The following is a 22,036-nucleotide window of genomic DNA, read 5'->3' as shown; positions in this document are numbered from 1 at the left end:
CCAGTCCCCATTTGTGGTGGAGGTGGACGTGTCGTCCACAGGCATAGGGGCCACCCTCTCCCAACAGTCGAGGAATCCACCTTGACTCCACCCCTGCGCCTATTTTTCAAAGTTGTCCTCAGCCGAACAGAACTAAGACATCGGCAACAGAGAGCTCCTAGCCATCAAGCTGCCCCTGGAGGAGTGGAGATATTGGCTTGAGGGGGCCATGCATCCATTTACTGTCATCACGGATCACAAGAACCTCGAATACCTCCGTGAGGCCAAGCGACTGAACCCCCTTCAGGCACGATGGGCTCTCTTCTTCACCCGGTTCAGTTTCAGCATCACCTACCGGCCGGGGTCAAGAAATCGAAAGGCTGATGCGCTCTCTCGGGTTTATGGGCCTGAGGAATCCGCCGAGCCAGAACCCATCTTCCCTCTTGCGCTGATACTGAGCCCAATCAGCGCTCCCAGGTTGTCTGAAAGACTGTATCTTCGTTCCACAGGAGTGTCGACAGGCCTTAATAAGGGCGATACACAAAGTCTCCGGCTCTGGAAAGGGGTAGAAGACAGACTCTACATCTGTCTCAGAGCCGATACTGGTGGTCGGGGATGAATAACACAGTGGCGGGATTCGTCCAGGGCTGCAACATCTGTGCCATCTCAAAGACTCCCCGACACTTACCTGTGTCAAACTCATCCCTCTGCCTACTCCCCAACGTGCCCATGGTGGACCACTGGTCCCGGTAGAGTGTCAGGACATGGGAGGCTGCACATAATCAACTGTGCAGGGCTTTGAGAGAGACTCGGCGACACGCAGATGGACGGAAGTTGGAGACCTCCGTCTGCGGCTCCCCTGCAGGAAACTGAGCACCCGATACTTCGGGACTTTCAGGGTCGAACGGCAGATCAATGAGGCGGCGTCGGCTGGAACTCACCCCACCTTTCACGTGTCCCTCCTCAAGCCGTACACCCCATCGACCGCTCAACATCCCGGTAACGCAAGGCCCCCTCCACCGGAAGTGCTGGACCAGCCCTCGGTTTACACTGTGCAAGGTTTAAACCTCGTGTTGGTTTCCGGCACGTTCTTCCACCTGACAAGGGATTAATATATGTTTTATTGACATGAAACTAAATCACCACATAAATCTCTTTCATGTTCATACCTTCATCCTTAAGTCCACATAATTACCATAATATCCCCCCCTTCTTGTGTATTTCTGTTTTTCATTATTGAAATTGAAATTCAAATTTATTTTTATAGTGCTTAACAATTGACATTGCAGCTTTACAGAACATAAACATAAAAAATTAATATAAACATTAATATGAAACAAAAATTTAAGATTAATTTTAGATATATTTAAATTTATTTTGTATTTATCCCAATGAGCAAGCCTGAGGCGACTGTGGCAATTAAAAACTCCCTTGAATGGTACTGGAAGAAACCTTGGGAGGAGCCAGACTCATAGGGGAGCCCATCCTCATTTGAGTGACACTGGAGGGTGTGATTGTAAATATATGCTAATTTAATATACAGTCCGACAAATGTATGAGTTTGTTGTCCTTAAAGACCACATGCAGTTGGCATCTCCTCTTAGTATGTCCGAAAACTTCATGAACCACAGTCCAACTGGAGCTAGTAAATCTCTAGATGTATCAGGATCCTCACATGGTTGGCCTCAACTCAGTGAGGGTCCAAAAACTTTCAGGCACGGAAGACAATCGGAGCTGGTACAATTTCTGTATGCATCGGGATGGGTAGAAAGAGAGAAGCAGTGGAGAGGAATTAGCTGCTGTTCATAACATTAGCAAGCACTAGATGATAATGTGCATGCACTAGAACAAAAGATTATGGGAAGTATTATGTATAAGCCTGACTACTCTACATTAGGACACAACACTATCAGGAAGACTGTTACAAAGTTTGGGAGCTAAATACGAAAACACCCTACCACCATTACAGTAAGTGCTACCTAATGTCAGAGAGTGAATTTGCACATTCACTTGGCTCGTCATCAGTAAAAATTGCTTGGTATGAACATCAAAACACATCTCAAAAAACACTGGCAATAAGCACACGATAATTGTCCTGGTGTACGAGTCTTACACAGTCAAACACACATATACACACCAAAAGCAGATACCAAAGCACAGAATGACCAAATAAAAATAAGCAAAAATTCATGTGCAAGAATTCAATATCAATATCTAATGGTGATGCAAACCTCAAGGGTTTCTTACAAATGTCAGGTTGGTTATAATATTATTTATTTCCTTAATTGTTGTAATGACTCTATAACATCGAGCTAAGAAATTTGCCCTCTATAACACCAGAGGGTGACCTCACCCAAGTTCTGAACAATTTCATTTATTTACATTACTTATACACAGTACAAACGTATCCATGGTACAGTACAAGTTGGTAGTGTTTTCCCTATATAACATGACTCCATAACACTTTAGTCTAACAGTAACTAAAGTAATTTAACTTTGTAACTAACAGGAGCCCGCACAATATTGTCACCTAATAAAATTGACCTACAATTTTAAGTACAAATGTAAACAGCAATCCAAACAAACCTTCCAAATGTAAAACAATTACTGCCTATAAAAATAAAATAAAAATGCTATCAAGACTTAAGTAACAGTTAAGTCAAATGAGGTATTCTTTGCATAAATGGAGGTCATAAAAATTTTAATAAACATAAAATGGAGGTCAGGTTAGAATGTCAGTGCTGAGACTGTACAAGTAAACACTTTAAGAGTTAACTAGCCATCCATGTGGCAGACACATCACAGTCAGAGCATTAGATTCTTTGTTAAGAACACTAGCATAGTCACTGACGTTGGCTTAAGAGCCAATCTTTGACAAGATACTATATTCCCGCTAGTACTGAATAGCCTCTCGGGGCAGTGGAAGACAGAGAAGACAGCTGTGATCTCAGACATGGCTGTCTTCTCTGTTGCTGCATCCGTGGTTGAGGCAAAAAAATCCATTGACGATAGCGTAGTGGTTAATTTGTCGTGGCATACTTCATACATCGCAGGCCAGGATGTCATTGAAAAATATTTTCTACCTGGGATGTTTTTTAGTGGGAAAACTGGGATGTCTTTCAGTGAGATTCAAATGGCAGTTGATGACCGAGTTGATGCAGGCATGTGACATTTGAGTTCTATATACAAAGTGGCTTTTAGTGATTTAATCTCAGGGTTCTGTGATTAAACACTGTGTCCACTTTCCTTGATATGGTTTATGAAAGTATTTTGAAATCTATATTTTAATAGCTATATCACTGGAAGATTGAATGAGGTGCCAGTCCATTACAGGCCACCAGACACATTCTCACCTAGGGTCAATTTACCCTAGCCACTACACATACTGGTATGTTCTTGAGAGATAGAAAGGTAGCAGCCATACAGCTAGCTGAACTTTACTGAAGTATGTGAGAAGTTAGATGGCATTATGTTTTGTAGTGAACTTGACCATGAATATCTATTAGACAGGATTCCTGAGCCAATAATAAGTACCAAAGAAAATATTTAAGGTTGAAATAAACAATAGAGTCTTGTCAGTTTTTGTTAACAAACTCTGATCAGGAAAGAAAACGATCATACTACACATACACACACAGCACACAGCACACACACACACACACAGAGACAAAGCAATAAGCAAGTAAAAGAGTTCCAGTATGAATAGATGCACAGTCACCAAATAATGCAACCGAACAGGTTTATTATTTTGCTTTTGCAATACACTGTCAATTTAGTTTAAGATCAACGAATGTTTAAACAATAGTTCAGAAATTCGTTTTTCATTTTCTGACGTCGTTTATATACAGATATCATACAATAGAATATTACAGATGAATATTACAGATAAAACAGTTATTTTATGAAAAACAAAGCTTTTTATGGAAAATTTTGAACGTTTTTTGAACATTGTTGAAAAAATAGAGGAAAACTTTCTGTACAGATCTGGTCTTGTCTAAAACAAGCTGACGTGTACTTTGATTTTTTTCTGCCTATATAATAATGGCTCAGAACTTAGAGGATTGATGGGATAAACTTCAAGGCTTTGCAATATGTCTGTGATTCAACGTGGTTAAAGTGTCTAACACAAATTTGTTGTTGTCCTTCAACTGCTCCCTGTTTGGGGTCACCACAGTGGTTCATCTAATATGCATATTTTCATTTGTCACAGGTTTTATGCCAGATGCCATTCCAGATAAATATGCTTTTTATAATCTTCAAAATGTTCTTTCAAACCAAGAACCTGCATAAAACTAATAATAAATTTCTTTACATTCATCAGAATTTTTTTGTTCATCATTAATTACTTTGACAACTGCAAGTTAGGCAATAGCATTTGGGAAATTCATGGGTTAAAAATAGCTGTACCTAAATAATCAAGGAGCTTTGTAAACTGCTCATGTTCATTCAGTAAATGTCTGTTTCAGCTTGGATACTAGGATACTGGGATTGCGTGTCTTCTGTATTCCTTGCATTTCTAGTATTTTACCCCAATACGCTGAAATCGCTTTTTCTTTCTGCTCAGGACAGTGACATGCTGCACACAACTAGATCTGAAAATTCATCTTGCAACTTGGAAAAGTAGAAACTTGTATGGTGAGGAATTTCCAAGTCTCTCTTGCTCTATTGTCAACAGAACACGTTTGTTAACTCTGCCAAGGCAAGCTTATAAAAATAAGCACAAATGAAAAAAGAACAATATGGATATTAAAGCAACATGATAAAGCTTATATGTGACAGTTTTGGTTTTCCAAAATAGACTGACAAAATTAGTTTAGTTAATGCATTGGAAACTATTACAAACACTAACTTCATATTTAGGATAGCAAAAGCCCTATTTAAAATGTTCAGTCTTTTACCAGTGTAATACTAGCTTGGGAAGTCTCACGATATCAGGATGAAGTTCAAACTCAGGATGTGTAGATGTCGTAATCTTGCCATTAGCATGTAAATATTGCATTATACAGAAATGGCATTGTATTGAAATCAAACACTGTTCTCCCAGTTAAATGCACTTATGCAAAGTATACCAGAAAAAAAACAGATTTAAAGCATCAGATGCTGATCATAATTGAACCGGTTTGTACAGTTTTACAGTGTAACAGAATGTCCAAGAACACCTTCACATGCAAAGTATTCACTGGAAGTGTTCATTGCAAAACATAACTTGTTTTTTTCACATTATCCTGCTTAAATCCAAACTAGCCAGAGGGGTTGCAAGCCAGCAACTTCTGTGCCTATCCCGAGCCCAGACAAAACAGAGAGGGTGGCGTCAGAAAGGGCATTTGGCGTAAAATGTGCCAAATTTAAACATGTGAATAGTGTGAGAAATGTCGTCTCATTTCACTATGTACTGCTTCAGCTATATATGGTTGAAATTACAGTAAAAACTTCTTGACTTGACTTGGCTTGAAGTGAAAGGCAGGGAAGAAGAACAGTGATGTTAAAGGGGGCTGAGGTCAAGAAGGTGCAGGAGTTTAAGTATTTGGGGGCAACCGTCCAGTGCAATAGGGAGTGTGGAAAAGAGGTTAAGAGGCAGAGAGTAGGTGGGTTGGAGTGGGTGGAGAAAAAGGTCAGCTGTGTTGTGTGACAGAAGAGTGTCAGAAAGAAGGAAAGGAAAGGTATACAAGACAGAATTAAGACCAGCTATGCTGTATGGGTTAGAGACTGTAGCAGTGAGGTAAAGACATGAGCCAGAGATGGAGGTAGCAGAGTTGAGGATGTTGAGGCTTTCTTTAGGAGTGACGAGGATGGACAGGATTAGGAACAAGCACATCAGTGGGACAGCTCAGGTTGTCTGTTTTGGGGAAATTTCGTAGCTAATTATGTTGCACTATTGCTGTGAAACTATGTTCACAATTGGTGTCATAAAGAAAATATTTACTTGAAATGAACAAAGATTAGTCATTGTAGGGTGGCAACTATAACAGCTGCACCACCGTCCCACCCAGTATGAGTTTGACAAAAGATGCAAATGCAAATTACTCACTCTTCATTTCATTAAAACTTTTTTTTTTTGGAGCAGCTTCTCTTTTTATCACCAAATCATTGCATATACATTCACAGTTGCATTAGTTAGTTTCTGTTTTTACTTAAACCATAGTGGTTGTATATATTCCCTCATTGCCTATCTTTTGTCCTTCTCTTGAAATTAATTTAAACAAAGAATGTAGCTTGTTACTGAGAAATTGCACATTTGTTTTTGCCACAAAGATTATTCTGCACAGATTTAAAATGCTAATTGTAAATACACATATATACAGTATAATGCTCAGACATAATTGTGTTTATAATATGAGTCATTGTACAGCAATCTACTGCACAATAAACAAAAATGTATTCTCATAAGCAGTGGTAGAACCAGTAAATCAAGTGATCACTGCATATTTCAGCTGCATTTTTCAGCTTTTGTTTCCTGTTACAGGTCTATATAAAATACCCAGTGATGCACATCTTAAATAGACAGCCGCCCAGACATTCTGCAGACGCAATAAAAGTGGACTACAGCCTGTAAGTTTTAAATTTTCAAAAACTCTCTTTAATCTAACTTAATCTAACTATGTATCTTCTCTTACTTTTACCTATTTATTTTAAAATATGTATTACAGGAAAATATTAGGAGTCAAAATAAACAAGATTAGACTATTAGAAAAAATTCTGCACTAAATAAGGAAAAACTTGTATTCAATATAATCATAATGAAAAGCAAATAGATTAATCACCTTTAATGTTATTCCACTTTCTGGAGAATAATAAATGTGCTATTGCTGCATTACACATTTCACCCAGTGCCTTTCTTCCATTTTACTTATTTATACATTACAAATGGCAAAAAATGTTGTTGTTGCTTGAAAAATTGTAAACAAATAAAAGGAAATATCTACACAGAAATAACAGATTACAAAAAAGAAAATAATTGGCAGGTTACAATACAGCTACAATATTATTACAATAATTTTATTTATTTTTTTTTTGCAACATTTTGCCCATGGATAAATAGAAACAATGAATATGTGCATTTTTAAACGTTTGCCTTGATTGTATCTTTATTTTACACTGTGGATTAAAAGGTACTCAAATGGTATATGAATTAAACAAAAATTATGGATTAAACATTTAATTTAACTTAGTACAAAATCCTCACATAGATCTTTATGCAAATGTGTGTATAATCATGTGTATTAAAAAGGATTTCATTGATAAAATCATTTAATAAAAATATCTTATGTGTATCTATATATAAATCTGTGAGAAATTATGTGTGTTAATGAATTTGTCCCCAATCCTAGAATTACTGCTTTTAATGGGGTGTCCACTGCTGCTGTGTCTGGCCACCCTGCTTTTTATGAGTAAGTATTTGGAGTTTGCTAATATAATTATACTCAAGCTTTTTTTCATTGACATAATGCTGCAAGTTTGGCAGAAATCCCAAACAGCAAATAAAACCAAAAACCTTTATCAGTAAGTAACTAACTTTAAATAAGAAGGATATGGGGAGGAACACCAGATTGCTTGTTACTAACAACCATTTATTTATTTATTTATTTATTTATCTACATGGTTCTCTGTGGTCTTTATATAGTGGCCAAAGATTATTTAGTGGCCTAACCAAAGACCCAGCCACGGGCTGTTACATAAATGTGAAGTTCAAAAAAGTGAATGTACTGTATACATGTAAAATTTATGTTGCAAATCGTTTGTTGTTTAAAGCAATATACAAAATAAATACTGAATTGAATTGACTCTCTTAAAACTACTGAATAATCGTGAGCCCTGCTATCAGCTCATAGTACTAATAGTTTTGAAAGTGCACATGGTCAGATCTGCTGAAAAGCAAATGAGAGCAAACATCTATGAGTTCTAAAATTTCTGAAATCTGTCTCTCTCTCTTTCTCTCTCTTTCATATATTAGGTGGGGTGGCAACAGGACAATCAACATTGCTGCCAATAACAGGTAAAATTTCAAAGACTGTGTGTCTAAATATCCATTTACAGTTTAAAAACTCAGAATAAATACTTGTCACAATTGATTCCATATATTAAAAATTCATATAAAATTCAATCTATTTTTATTCCAATCGAGATCTCAATTAGATTGTTGCCACATTATTAAGCTGTATATATGTAAATTTAGCTAATGAATATGAAACAACCATTTTGGTTTCTTTCAATAACTTTGAGTTCAAACTGCTTTTGTTTTGATCAATGGTCTCAAGAATCTTTTTCTTTCAGTTGTTTCTAAATTCTCAGATATGAATTGTACTTTCTTTTGTGTTGAACTGAACAACATCATTGCTGCTTATTAAAAAAATCTCTCTCCTACATATTTGCTGATTTGGCATTAGGACAAACTGCAAGTGAGGAGACAACAGCAGGTAAAGTTTCACTGACAGTGTGTTTATATATAATCATAAACATTACATAATCCTTCAACATATGAGATATCATATTTTAAATATACATTACATAATAATCTGGATTAGTGTGGAAATGACTCATTTGATTGTTTTGTTCTTTGTTCCTCCCTGCACTTTTGTCTCTTCTTTAAAATGACATGAAGAAACAACAACGACACAAGGTAAATTTCTCTCACTGTATGATTGCTGAAAATTACTGTGTAAACATGACTTCTGTAACGTTGCGGGTGCCTTGCAGGCAATTCCATGGCCATCAGCACGCTTCCTTATTGTCTCTTGGTCACGTGCCGATGTTTAGCACAAGGCGCGACATCTGTGGACATAGTCTGTGCCAGAGTGTAGTGTGGTAATACGTATCAGCAGGGGGCGCATTTAAATAGGCAAAGGCCCTTGGTCTACAGCATTACTATGGGCCCCTCCCTCCCCATGAACAATTTAAAATTGCGCTAATGTACGAATCAATTCTGATTGCCTACCTATAAAACGTTTTTTTTTCTCATGTTTCTTGCTGCAAAGTCTTTGATGAGATAGGTAAATCCAATTTCTGTAGAATGTCGCTCTCCAGAGACATTAAAGTTAAATGACAGAGACACTCCTGTTTTCCACCAAGGTCAGTTTTGAAAATGAGTTCACTGGTGACATTTGTTACAGGGAGCATTAGAAATAAGCGGAGAGTGATTTAACATTTTTATCCCGACTGGTAGTCTGCCGGGTAGTCTGCCAGTTTTCTGCAGTTTTCCCACCAAAGCATTTTCAAGACCGCCTCTTTTAGGTTCGCTTGGCATAACTGTAGCTCTTCTGGCACACAACTAGGGAGAAAAACCTATTTGGATCAAATTCTGCTTTGGGCGTTCCATGTAAACACAAGCACTCCACCTCTCCCTATTATTATTTGTGCTTGAATATATATATATATATATATATATATATATATATATATATATATATATATATATATATATATATATATATATACACACACACACATACAAGCCACATGCTATCTGATTTCTCTATCTGCTCTGGACACGTTTTCCGGTCCATTTTCCCCTTTCATTATCTTCTTATAACTGGACGCAGGGCTTTTCAATTTACAGGTCATTATTTTCTTCAATTTGGCAATAATAAAATCTAATGTATACTGTATATCATGTTTATCCCCCAGTGTTGTTGAATTGAGAATTCTAGACAGAAAATGTTGATTTTCACAGTTCTACTCATATATATATATATGTAATGTATGTATATGTATATATAACCACTGATGTCCGTCTGTGTCTTGTGCTTTTTTACTTATTTCATTTAACATTTATCCAGGAATCATTAAATAAGGTGAAAAATATTTTACAACAGCGTTCTGTAAAAAATAGCGCAACTTGTGGAACACAAACGGTTAACAGATCTACCCCTGCAATGAATCCCGCCTCTGTAACTCACCTCTCTAAAAGGATTGGCCTTTGCCTTTTTTGAGTCCTGCTGTCTAACCCACGTCGCTGTTTGATTGGCTTTGTCTTTCTCGCTAATGTGTTGAGGTAGGAGGCTGCAGCTATATTCCGTTGTATGAAGCAATATGCAACGTGATTATGCAGGCTACCGGTATGTGAGTAAGAAAGTATTCTTATAAGAACAGTTTTATGCACAAAATACGGGGAATGTTGTCCCCACCAATGTCAAATAAATTATGTCCCCGCCAATGAAAAATAAATTATGTCGCCACCAATGTCAAAATCAAACTTACGCCATTGGATACATCACAAACAACCTCACCAGGTAAAATTTCACTGACAGTGTATCTATATATAAACATTCGAACATGACATCCATGCATTCTATTGTCTGTAAACATATGAGATCTTACACATTTTTAAATTCAACTTCTGATTTGTTTCATGTTCAGCTTTGTTTTAGTGAGCTGTATCCATGTTGGTAGATGAATAATCTGTATCCTTTCTCTTTCAATCTTTCTCGTGTTCTCTCTCTCTCTCTCTCTCTCTCTCTCTCTCTCTCTCTCTCTCTCTCTCTATTTTATAGATACATCACAAACAACAACCTCACCAGGTAAAATTTCACTGACAGTGTATCTATATATAAACATTCGAACATGACATCCATGCATTCTATTGTCTGTAAACATATGAGATCTTACACATTTTTAAATTCAACTTCTGATTTGTTTCATGTTCAGCTTTGTTTTAGTGAGCTGTCTCCATGTTGGTAGATGAATAATCTGTATCCTTTCTCTTTCAATCTTTCTCTCTCGTGTTCTCTCTCTCTCTCTCTCTCTCTCTCTATTTTATAGATACATCACAAACAACAACCTCACCAGGTAAAATTTCACTGACAGTGTATCTATATATAAACATTCGAACATGACATCCATGCATTCTATTGTCTGTAAACATATGAGATCTTACACATTTTTAAATTCAACTTCTGATTTGTTTCATGTTCAGCTTTGTTTTAGTGAGCTGTCTCCATGTTGGTAGATGAATAATCTGTATCCTTTCTCTTTCAATCTTTCTCTCTCGTGTTCTCTCTCTCTCTCTCTCTCTCTCTCTCTCTCTCTCTCTCTCTCTATTTTATAGATACATCACAAACAACAACCTCACCAGGTAAAATTTCACTGACAGTGTATCTACAGTATATATAAACATTCGAACATGACATCCATGCATTCTATTGTCTGTAAACATATGAGATCTTACACATTTTTAAATTCAACTTCTGATTTGTTTCATGTTCAGCTTTGTTTTAGTGAGCTGTCTCCATGTTGGTAGATGAATAATCTGTATCCTTTCTCTTTCAATCTTTCTCTCTCGTGTTCTCTCTCTCTCTCTCTCTCTCTCTCTCTCTCTCTCTCTCTCTCTCTCTATTTTATAGATACATCACAAACAACAACCTCACCAGGTAAAATTTCACTGACAGTGTATCTATATATAAACATTCGAACATGACATCCATGCATTCTATTGTCTGTAAACATATGAGATCTTACACATTTTTAAATTCAACTTCTGATTTGTTTCATGTTCAGCTTTGTTTTAGTGAGCTGTCTCCATGTTGGTAGATGAATAATCTGTATCCTTTCTCTTTCAATCTTTCTCTCTCGTGTTCTCTCTCTCTCTCTCTCTCTCTCTCTTTCTCTCTCTCTCTCTCTCTATTTTATAGATACATCACAAACAACAACCTCACCAGGTAAAATTTCACTGACAGTGTATCTATATATAAACATTCGAACATGACATCCATGCATTCTATTGTCTGTAAACATATGAGATCTTACACATTTTTAAATTCAACTTCTGATTTGTTTCATGTTCAGCTTTGTTTTAGTGAGCTGTATCCATGTTGGTAGATGAATAATCTGTATCCTTTCTCTTTCAATCTTTCTCTCTCGTGTTCTCTCTCTCTCTCTCTCTCTCTCTCTCTATTTTATAGATACATCACAAACAACAACCTCACCAGGTAAAATTTCACTGACAGTGTATCTATATATAAACATTCGAACATGACATCCATGCATTCTATTGTCTGTAAACATATGAGATCTTACACATTTTTAAATTCAACTTCTGATTTGTTTCATGTTCAGCTTTGTTTTAGTGAGCTGTCTCCATGTTGGTAGATGAATAATCTGTATCCTTTCTCTTTCAATCTTTCTCTCTCGTGTTCTCTCTCTCTCTCTCTCTCTCTCTCTCTCTCTCTCTCTCTCTCTCTCTCTCTCTCTCTCTATTTTATAGATACATCACAAACAACAACCTCACCAGGTAAAATTTCACTGACAGTGTATCCATATATAAACATTCGAACATGACATCTATGCATTCTATTGTCTGTAAACATATGAGATCTTACACATTTTTAAATTCAACTTCTGATTTGTTTCATGTTCAGCTTTGTTTTAGTGAGCTGTCTCCATGTTGGTAGATGAATAATCTGTATCCTTTCTCTTTCAATCTTTCTCTCTCGTGTTCTCTCTCTCTCTCTCTCTCTCTCTCTCTCTCTCTCTCTCTATTTTATAGATACATCACAAACAACAACCTCACCAGGTAAAATTTCACTGACAGTGTATCTATATATAAACATTCGAACATGACATCCATGCATTCTATTGTCTGTAAACATATGAGATCTTACACATTTTTAAATTCAACTTCTGATTTGTTTCATGTTCAGCTTTGTTTTAGTGAGCTGTCTCCATGTTGGTAGATGAATAATCTGTATCCTTTCTCTTTCAATCTTTCTCTCTCGTGTTCTCTCTCTCTCTCTCTCTCTCTCTCTCTCTCTCTCTCTCTCTCTCTCTCTCTCTCTCTCTCTCTCTCTCTCTCTCTCTCTCTATTTTATAGATACATCACAAACAACAACCTCACCAGGTAAAATTTCACTGACAGTATATCTATATATAAACATTCGAACATGACATCCATGCATCTATTGTCTGTAAACATATGAGATCTTACACATTTTTAAATTCAACTTCTGATTTGTTTCATGTTCAGCTTTGTTTTAGTGAGCTGTCTCCATGTTGGTAGATGAATAATCTGTATCCTTTTCTTTCAATCTTTCTCTCTCGTGTTCTCTCTCTCTCTCTCTCTCTCTCTCTCTCTCTCTCTCTCTCTCTCTCTCTCTCTCTCTTGCACTCTCTTTTTTACAGATACACCACAAACAACAACCTCATCAGGTAAAATTTCACTGACAGTACAGTATATCTATATATAAACGTTTGAATATGACATCCATGCATTTTATTGTCTGTAACCATATGAGATCTTACACATTTTTAATGAGATCTTACACAATCTTTCTCTCTCATGTTCTCTCTCTCTCTCTCTCCAGATATATCAACTACAGCAGAACAACCAGGTAAAATTTCTCTGACTGTGTCTAGGTATAAACGTACGAATATGACATCCACATATCATAATGCCCTTAATTTAATAAGATCTGATATGTTTTTAAATTCAATTAATGATTTGTTTTATTTTCAGCTGTGTTTCTAGTTGGATCTGGAACTACACCACTTGGTCTCAGTGATGGAGAATATCAAACCATTCAGCTGCAGCAACCGTTCAAGTACGCAGGGAAAACCTACACCCAATTCTATGTAAGTACAAATACGGGGAGGTGACATTTTATGTAAAATCCATTCTTTTGCATATATGATAATTTTATCCAAACAATTCCTTTATTTTTGCCTTTGAAGCTTAACAAACTTATATCGTATTTTCTGTGTGTTCTGCCGTCCCCATGCTGGTAGATGAATAATTTGTATCTTTTCTCTCTCAGCTGAGTATGGACGGCTATGTGGCTTTCTTTGATCCATATGTCGACACTGAAGTACCCGACCGAAATCTCAGCAAAGACATGATCGCTCCATTGTGGACTGATCTGGATGCTGACATTGGAGGAAGATGGACCTACGAGCAGGCCACAAGCGGGCCTCTTATACGTCAGGCTAACCAGGAAATTACCAGGACGTTCCCTTATGTGTCCTTTTCTGCTTCCTGGGTTTTTGTCGCCACTTGGGAAAACGTACCCCTTGAAAATTCTGGGTACCAGGTAAGAGTCAATAAAAATGGTGCAGCGTTTTTAAATCCCACGCACACAATATTAATTAAATGTGCCTTCTCTGTCAGGCGGCATCACTACAAGTCGTCTTGGCCTCGGATGGTGGAGATCGCTCTTTTGTCCTGATGAACTATGGGACCATTCCTTACATTAACTCCTTTTACTGGATGGTAAATACTTCATGGTCACATATAATTCTTCTGTAAAATTCAAATATAGAAAAACAATTAAGTGTGTTTAAAACATATTTAATAACTACTTCTATCATCTGTAAATATCAAGTGTGAAGAACGAAACAGACATGCAGTACATGTTAAAAAAGTGTGAAGCATAACATGGGAAGTGTCTAAAAAAACAAAAGTGTAAATTTCACATGTGAATCATTGATTATTAACAGGTGAAGTATGTGTTCATATCTTTCTGTAAAGGACAAAACTGTCTGAAGATTCACTTCTCATGTATTTTTCATGATGTATGGAGTGTATTCACCTGAAATTTGAACTTTTTAGGCTGGCTATTGCATGGAGAACAGCGGTTTTGTCACCATTCCGGTAAACAATGCCTACGAGCTGTCATCAACTAGTAATGTCAATATACCTGGACGCTGGGCTTTTGAATTTACAGGTACTTTCTTACAATTCTTTGTATATCATCAGCATAACTCTGTATATCAATGTTTCAATTACATCATGATTTGTAAGGAACTAACTTTCAATTCTACATCACTTGTAACCAGAGGTGGGTAGAGTAGCCAAAAATTGTACTCAAGTAAAAGTACTGTTACTTCAGAATAATATGACTCAAGTAAAAGTAAAAAGTAGACATCCAAATAATTACTTGAATAAGAGTAAAAAAGTACTTGGTGAAAAAACTACTCAAGTACTGAGTAACTGTTGAGTAACATCTGATTTATTTTTTAACACGACAACAATCAGACAAAAATACAAAATAATCTTTAGGCAAATTATGGCTCATCCAATCAATAAATTAAATTAAAATTAATTAAAAAATAGCTTAAATTAAAATAATTCAGGTAAATTCAAGTACTTGATAAATAAAATAATAATAAAAAAAAATATATAGCTGTAGGCAGCGATGGCCGGCCCTCGCACGTTTTTTTATCGCTATATGGTGCCTCCCAGAAAACAATGCACGGTGGGCAAGTGCATCAAGTGGGTAAATATCAGTGGACTATTTTATGTTGTTACTGACCCATTTGGGGACTGTAGGTAAATGAAACCCCACATTTTAGACAAACGGGGGCGCTAGTGAGCCACTTAAGAGACACACCTTTGTCTGACAATTTTGTCCACACTTAACAGCCGATAAATGTGATGTATGTGTCAAATTTCAAGTTAATCTAAGCACACCAAAAGCCTTAAATATGCCTGAAATAAAAGTCAAATTTGACACGATGCCATGGCAACAGTGTTTGAGATATCAAAAATCCGTCTTTTGCATCAAAAACTTTTGCATCTCCAATATCTCTGCGTCATGGTGGCCAAGTCTGGTCTCAATTGCATGAATCCCCTAGGAGGAGTATTTAAAAGTTTACCGCATGCAGCTGTGAAAAAATCCACCTTTGTGACTGACACACTTCCTGGCGCCTGTTGGTGGCGCTATGTCCGAGATTCACAATAGGCACATCGATGCGATCGGAATCTTTGGCCGAACATACACACCACGTGTCATCAAAATAAGACATTTTTTGCTTTAGATATTAGACATTTCCTGTTTCTCTGAATTCGCCATAAATTAGTCTCCTCGCCATGGCGGCACTGTTTGAGATATCAAAAATCCCTTCACAATTTAGCAAGTGCAATGTCTCGGCATCATGTTCACCACGTTTGATGTCAATCGCATGAATTCCCTAAGAGGAGTATTTAAAAGTTCACCACATGCACTTATAAAACAATCCAAAATGGCCGACTTCCTGTTGGGCGGAGCTCATAGTTTAGATATCGATGGGTTTATAAACCCGAGGAAAAACAATAGGGCTTCGCACCATTCGGTGCTCGTGCCCTAATAATAATAATAATAATAAACCCGAGGAAAAACAATAGGGCTTCGCACCATTCGGTGCTCGGGCCCTAATAATAAACCCGAGCAAAAACAATAGGGCTTCGCACCATTCGGTGCTCGGACCCTAATAAATATGCACAAGTAACACAAATTTCCAAACCTTTATACTTTTTTACCAGGCAGAACTAGAACGAGGCAGCCCATAAATTCTCATAAACTGTGTTTGTGTGTCTCCAGTGACAGAACAACAGAAGGAAACACACACACACACATTTCATTTCTTTTGTGTTGTGATTGTTGCACATTTGATGCCTTGATGAAAGGGCAATAATAATGAAATACATCTCTACTCCTTTAATTAATTTCAGGAAGCCTCTAGTACTTTCCTTAGTTTCAGGTAAGCTAAAGCTTCTGGTTGCGAAGCTGTTTTTGTTTCTCAAAATATCTTCCTTCATGCTCATCAGAACAAAGAAATTTATACAGGTTTGTAACAACATGAGAGTGAGTAAATGATGACAGAATTTTAATTTTGAGTGAACTATCCCTTTAAATATGTGTGTTCGGCGCTGCAAGAAACGACACGTCTGATGTCATCTGTTTGTCGGCTATTGTGGCGCTGAGTAAAGTTGAGCACATAAAAAAAAACTCGAAACAGCTGAACTCGACAAAACTGCTCTGTTGCTAACTAACCCGTCCCGCCGCTGAGATTGAGTATGGTAACGTGACGAGACTGCACAACTACGTTTGATTGGTGAAACACAGTCACGTGGTAGAGCCTTAGCAGAAGTTTTTCTATCTGTCAAAATAAAACATTAAAATTGATGCGTAGAATACCAAAGAGGTAAAAAGAAAAGTAACGAGCTCATTGTAGCCTAATGTAGCGGAGTAAGAGTACAGTTTCTTCTTCACAAATCTACTCAAGTAAAAGTAAAAAGTATAGTGATTTAAAACTACTCCTAGAAGTATATTTTTTTCAAAAACTTACTCAAGTAAATGTAACGGAGTAAATGTAACTCATTACTACCCACCTCTGCTTGTAACTTTAAACACAAATAAATGCCTAATTTTCTCTTTGCCTCTTTAATACAGCTACAACAACAACTCCACCAACCACACTAGGTAAATTTTAACTTTGTTATATTTATATATACAGTATGAGGGGGGGCACGGTGGCTTAGTGGTTATTACGTTCGCCTCACACCTCCAGGGTTGGGGGCTCGATTCCCGCCTCCGCCTTGTGTGTGTGTTTTGAGTTTGCATGTTTTCCCCGTGCCTCTGGGGTTTCCTCCGGGTACTCCGGTTTCCTCCCCCGGTCCAAAGACATGCATGGTAGGTTGATTGGCATCTCTGGAAAATTGTCCATAGTGTGTGATTGCATGAGTGAATGAGAGTGTGTGTGTGCTGGCACTCCGTCCAGGGTGTATCCTGCCTTGATGCCCGATGACGCCTGAGATACGCACAGGCTCCCCGTGACCCGAGGTAGTTTGGATAAGCGGTAGAAAGTGAGCGAGTGAGTGAGATATTTACATATGTATTTATACAATCAGGGCACTTTTTTTTTTTTTTAGAAAAATCTGAGCTTTGTTTCAGCTTCCCTGAACTGAAAATTCACTTTCCTTAGTAGAAGAGTGTTTAGAATACTATTTTGATTTGTTAGATTTGTACTATTATAACTAAACTGCAAACAGCAGGTTATAGATTATCTAGTTATAACAATACAGTTACAAAGATAGCAGTAAATTGTATTTGCTAAGATTGTTTTATTAAAAATGTATTCTTAAAATGTACTATAATTTTTTTTTTAGGAAAAGAAGAATTCATTAGAACTGTGTGTCAAAAAGTCAGCCAATTAATAATTATAATCTGTAATGACAGGTCGTGAGACAGAGGATCCATTTGCATGCTTTTAATGAAAGCTCGAGGTACAACAGGCTTAGGTCAGAATCAGCAAACACAATGACGAAGGTGAGGCAAAAATCAGAAACAGTAATACAGGCAGGAGGTCGGGGCAGGTGGCAGACAATCATAGAAAAGAGCAAAACCAAAACAGAGTCAAAAACCAGGAATACACAGGAAGACAAACGCTCAGACCGATAGCAGCGGCAAATCGAGACTTCGCAGTGAAAGGGAGTTCAAGTTCATGCTTTATAGGAAACAGGTGATTGAAAGCAGGTGGTGGTGTAATCGTGACAGGAGCGGGGGTTTGTGGGAGATGTAGAACTCGGGCGAAGGTTCCCTCTGGTGGAGGCCGGGAGACGAGGCAGGTGCTTCATTCATGACATAATTAGTTATCAAGTTACTTATTGTGTTAGTTAAGCTTACTGTTGCTATTGAAACTTGAGGCCAGAGAATGTTAATTATATTTTTACTGACATACTGACATAGCCACAACCCAGGGACACGATGTTATAGAAAAATGATCTACCCTGTTATTTTGTACTTATCAAAGTCCAACTATAAAATTGAGTAAGAAAGCATAGTTAACTGGTTTATATCAAGACGTTTTGATAATAAAATTCTAATATTTTTCTGCTTGTCTCTCTTTGTAGCACCCTGCCAGACACTAAACTGTGCTTGGGATGAAGTCTGTAGACAGATATATGGAGTTTATGGCTGTGCCTGTGCCTACATTACAACGAGCAGCCCAAATATTTATGGTACATTTATTTTATGGTACATTTTTATTGTTTGTCCCCAACATCATTGGAGCATGCTCCGAGTCCGAGCAGAGTCCGATGTTCAAGCCTAAATGTACTATGCAGTTTTTGTGTGGTATTATGTACTATGCGGTAGAGCAAACTTTTGGAATGTACTGGAAGAATATTTAATTAAATGAAATTTAATTAAAATAATTATATTTAAGTAACATTCACCTGCTGCTTTCAAATATAACAGTGAATCTTGATTTTTAGAACCAATCCAGAAGAACTGTAATACAGTGTTATTTATAACATTATCCCTTTCCATTCATGCATTTCTCTGTGAACTAATTTAAGAGTTTTCTTTCATTTTCCCCTCAGACGCAATTGAAACATGCTCAGGCAGTACTGGATCAATGTCTCTGTCTCGCTGTCAGCTCTTTGAAGCTGGATATTTTGCAGATGTTCTCCACCTCAATGACCAAACATGCAAAGGGGAGATCCAACATAACAGGCTGGTCTTCAAATTTGACAGTAATGCTAGCATGTGTGGCACAACTCTGGAGGTAAAAAAAAACAGTGGCACTCTTTTATATTATATTTATTACTTTACACCTTGCTGAGAACTTGAGTTGAATTGAGATGCTTCATTAAATTAAATGTAATTCAGTAATTAAATGTTTTTATTGCCAACTTTTTATTGTTAAATGTTTAAAAAGTGTGTCATTAATTAGACAATTGTATTTGGCAAAATCACTATCTATCTATCTATCTATCTATCTATCTATCTATCTATCTATCTATCTATCTATCTATCTATCTATCTAGCTGTCTGTCTTTATTGAAATCACTTTATAACAGTGTTAAAGAAAAGCATTTGTTAATAATTTCCTTCATTTAAAATTGCAAAACAACTTCTGTCATTTTTGTGTTTCTTTAGAGTAATGCCACACACATCATCTTCAAGAACAATGTTGTTTCAAATAACCAGAAGGGTATAATCAGTCGCACTGGTGGGATAAACATAACCTTTTCCTGTGTTTATCCACTCATCCAGAGCATCTCCATGCCCACAGACATTGAAGTCACAGGAGGGTATAAATCTAGCTACAGTCTCAAAACTTTAGCAGACATTCAGTACATTTCACCTAATCAGCTAGTTTTAACTCTGTGATATTGTCTGACATTTTATGAGCAATTGAAATAATAAATAATTCCATTATTCATAAATAATTACTAATAATTAATATATAATACAAAGAAATACACATTGTATGTATTTAAAAATATTTTATTTTTATTATTATTATTATTATTATTATTATTATTATTATTAGATATGCATTTTAATATATAGAATGTATGTCAAATGTAAACTATATTATTATTATTATTATTAGGATTTTTAACGCATTTATTTATTTTCATAGTGTAATTAGCAAGGAACTGTCCACCTTGGGATCATACCAGATCCACATGACCCCATATACCGATGTTACATTCTTGGTACAATACTCTGGAAATGTGACCCTAGAAGTGAACCATCAGATGTATATAGCAGTGGAAGTGGATCAGTTTGACAGCACTCAGATCTCTCTTGTTCTGGACAACTGCTGGGCCACACCAGTCAACCAGATTGATTATTCTGTCCGCTGGGACCTGATCATTAACGAGTAGGTGAAAAAAAATAGACTGAAAATGTAAATGTGGCTTTCAAATCAATTACGAAAAAGTAATTTCTTTCTTTCTCCAGGTGTCCGAACCTCAATGACGGCACGGTGGCTGTGTTACAGAACGGTGTCTCCACATCCAGCCGCTTCTCTTTCAGGATGTTCACATTCACTGGCTTTTCCTCCAAGATCTACCTGCACTGCCAGGTCCACCTCTGTTTGCAGACGACAGGCAACTGTGCGCTGGTAAGTTTTACAAAAGACAAGATATGAATAAAAATATTAGAAATTCCATTTTCATATGCAAGTCATGCATTAATTTTGCCTTCTTATTTTTATTTATTCTTTTAGACATGCCCTTTAAAAAGTTCCAGAAGACGCAGATCTGTAGATTTCTATGACTCAGCTGCCATTTCCATGGAATTCTGATTTTCATCTTGAATCTTATAATGCTATCATTTTATAATCACAATATTATTTTATTTCTCTTAACCTCTCTTCTATGCTTATTCATAAAGGAAAATTATGACATATTTTAGCACATATTGTAAGTGACCGCCTTAATCAGTCAAATCTTTCAAGCATTTTCTTATTGCTTTTATTATTTTATACCTAAGGAAAGTTACATTTATGAACAAAAAACAGTTACAACCCAAATACAAAAAAAGAAAATAAAACGTATACAAAAAAAAAACATGGTGCAATTCTGTCAGAAGTAGGAAGTACAGAATCCATATGCAGAGTTTTAGAGAAAATAAAATCAAATCCACTAGAAATCAAGTCCATTAGCAAACAATGATCTGATTAGAAAATGCGCACCAATTGTGAAACCAAAACAGTCAGTGGAGCAAATAAAACCAGGTAAGTAATGTGGAACTAACAATATTTGGTGCTTAGTCTAGCATTTGCATGGCATTTAAAGTCCATAATCCGGGAACTGAACTTGAACCGTAGGTGCCGTTATTACAATTGTTCATTTAATAAATCAATTTAATTGGTAGGGGCACGGTGGCTTAAGGGTTAGCACGTTCGCCTCACACCTCCAGGGTCGGGGTTCGATTCCCGCCCCGCCTTGTGTGTGTTGAGTTTGCATGTTCTCACCGTGCCTCGGGGGTTTCCTCCGGGTACTCCGGTTTCCTCCCCCGGTCCAAAGACATGCATGGTAGGTTGATTGGCATCTCTGGAAAATTGTCCGTAGTGTGTGATTGCATGAGTGAATGAGGGTGTGTGTGCGATGTGTGTGCGATGGGTTGGCACTCCGTCCAGGGTGTATCCTGCCTTGATGCCCGATGACGCTTGAGATAGGCACAGGCTCCCCGTGACCCGAGGTAGTTCGGATAAGCGGTAGAAGATGAATGAATGAATGAATTTTTAATTGGTTATTTATCAAGCATCCACAATTAAGATATAGATATGACAGAACTAAGACAGAAATGTAATGTTAGCTATAAGCCATTTAGCAATTAGTATTTAGCTATTTTATATCAATCTGAAGAGCTTGTATTTGAAGTACATTTTATATAGTTTAATGTCAAGTTATACACCCAAATATAAAGTTATAGAAAGGATGTTATTAATACGCACACTCTTGGTGTAACCCAGATCCTTTTTGAGTCTGGTTCCTCTCAAGAAATTTTCCTCAAATTGTTTCAGGGAGTTGTTCCTTGCCAACTTTGCCTCTGTCTTGATCATTAAGGATACA

The 22,036-nt window shown here is 36.9% G+C and overlaps 1 protein-coding gene across 21 annotated transcripts; it reads left to right on the top strand.

The window, feature by feature from the left end:
* Positions 1–6,471: 6,471 nt before the first annotated feature.
* Positions 6,472–21,294, top strand: LOC132841358 (alpha-tectorin-like). Of its 21 annotated transcripts, XM_060863703.1 has the most exons (24): positions 6,472–6,528; positions 7,308–7,367; positions 7,931–7,972; positions 8,364–8,393; positions 8,579–8,596; positions 10,467–10,493; positions 10,735–10,761; positions 11,604–11,630; positions 12,176–12,202; positions 12,458–12,484; positions 12,782–12,808; positions 13,090–13,116; positions 13,272–13,298; positions 13,424–13,539; positions 13,722–13,994; positions 14,072–14,173; positions 14,513–14,627; positions 17,115–17,144; positions 18,575–18,682; positions 19,046–19,230; positions 19,605–19,759; positions 20,095–20,337; positions 20,418–20,580; positions 20,686–21,294. In XM_060863703.1, the coding sequence occupies exons 2-24, from the start codon at positions 7,322–7,324 to the stop codon at positions 20,761–20,763; spliced, it is 1,920 nt and encodes a 639-aa protein (XP_060719686.1). In that variant the 5' UTR covers positions 6,472–6,528; positions 7,308–7,321; the 3' UTR covers positions 20,764–21,294. The 21 variants fall into 21 exon arrangements, with proteins under 21 accessions (XP_060719686.1, XP_060719722.1, XP_060719717.1 ...); XM_060863739.1 differs by lacking the exon at positions 10,467–10,493 and having other exon boundaries at positions 6,490–6,528; XM_060863734.1 differs by lacking the exons at positions 10,735–10,761; positions 11,604–11,630 and adding an exon at positions 11,021–11,047 and having other exon boundaries at positions 6,490–6,528.
* Positions 21,295–22,036: the final 742 nt, after the last annotated feature.

Source organism: Tachysurus vachellii, chromosome 2, assembly GCF_030014155.1.
Source record: "Tachysurus vachellii isolate PV-2020 chromosome 2, HZAU_Pvac_v1, whole genome shotgun sequence".
Taxonomy (NCBI): Eukaryota; Metazoa; Chordata; class Actinopteri; order Siluriformes; family Bagridae; genus Tachysurus; species Tachysurus vachellii.
This window is presented reverse-complemented; position numbering and strand designations above follow the sequence as displayed.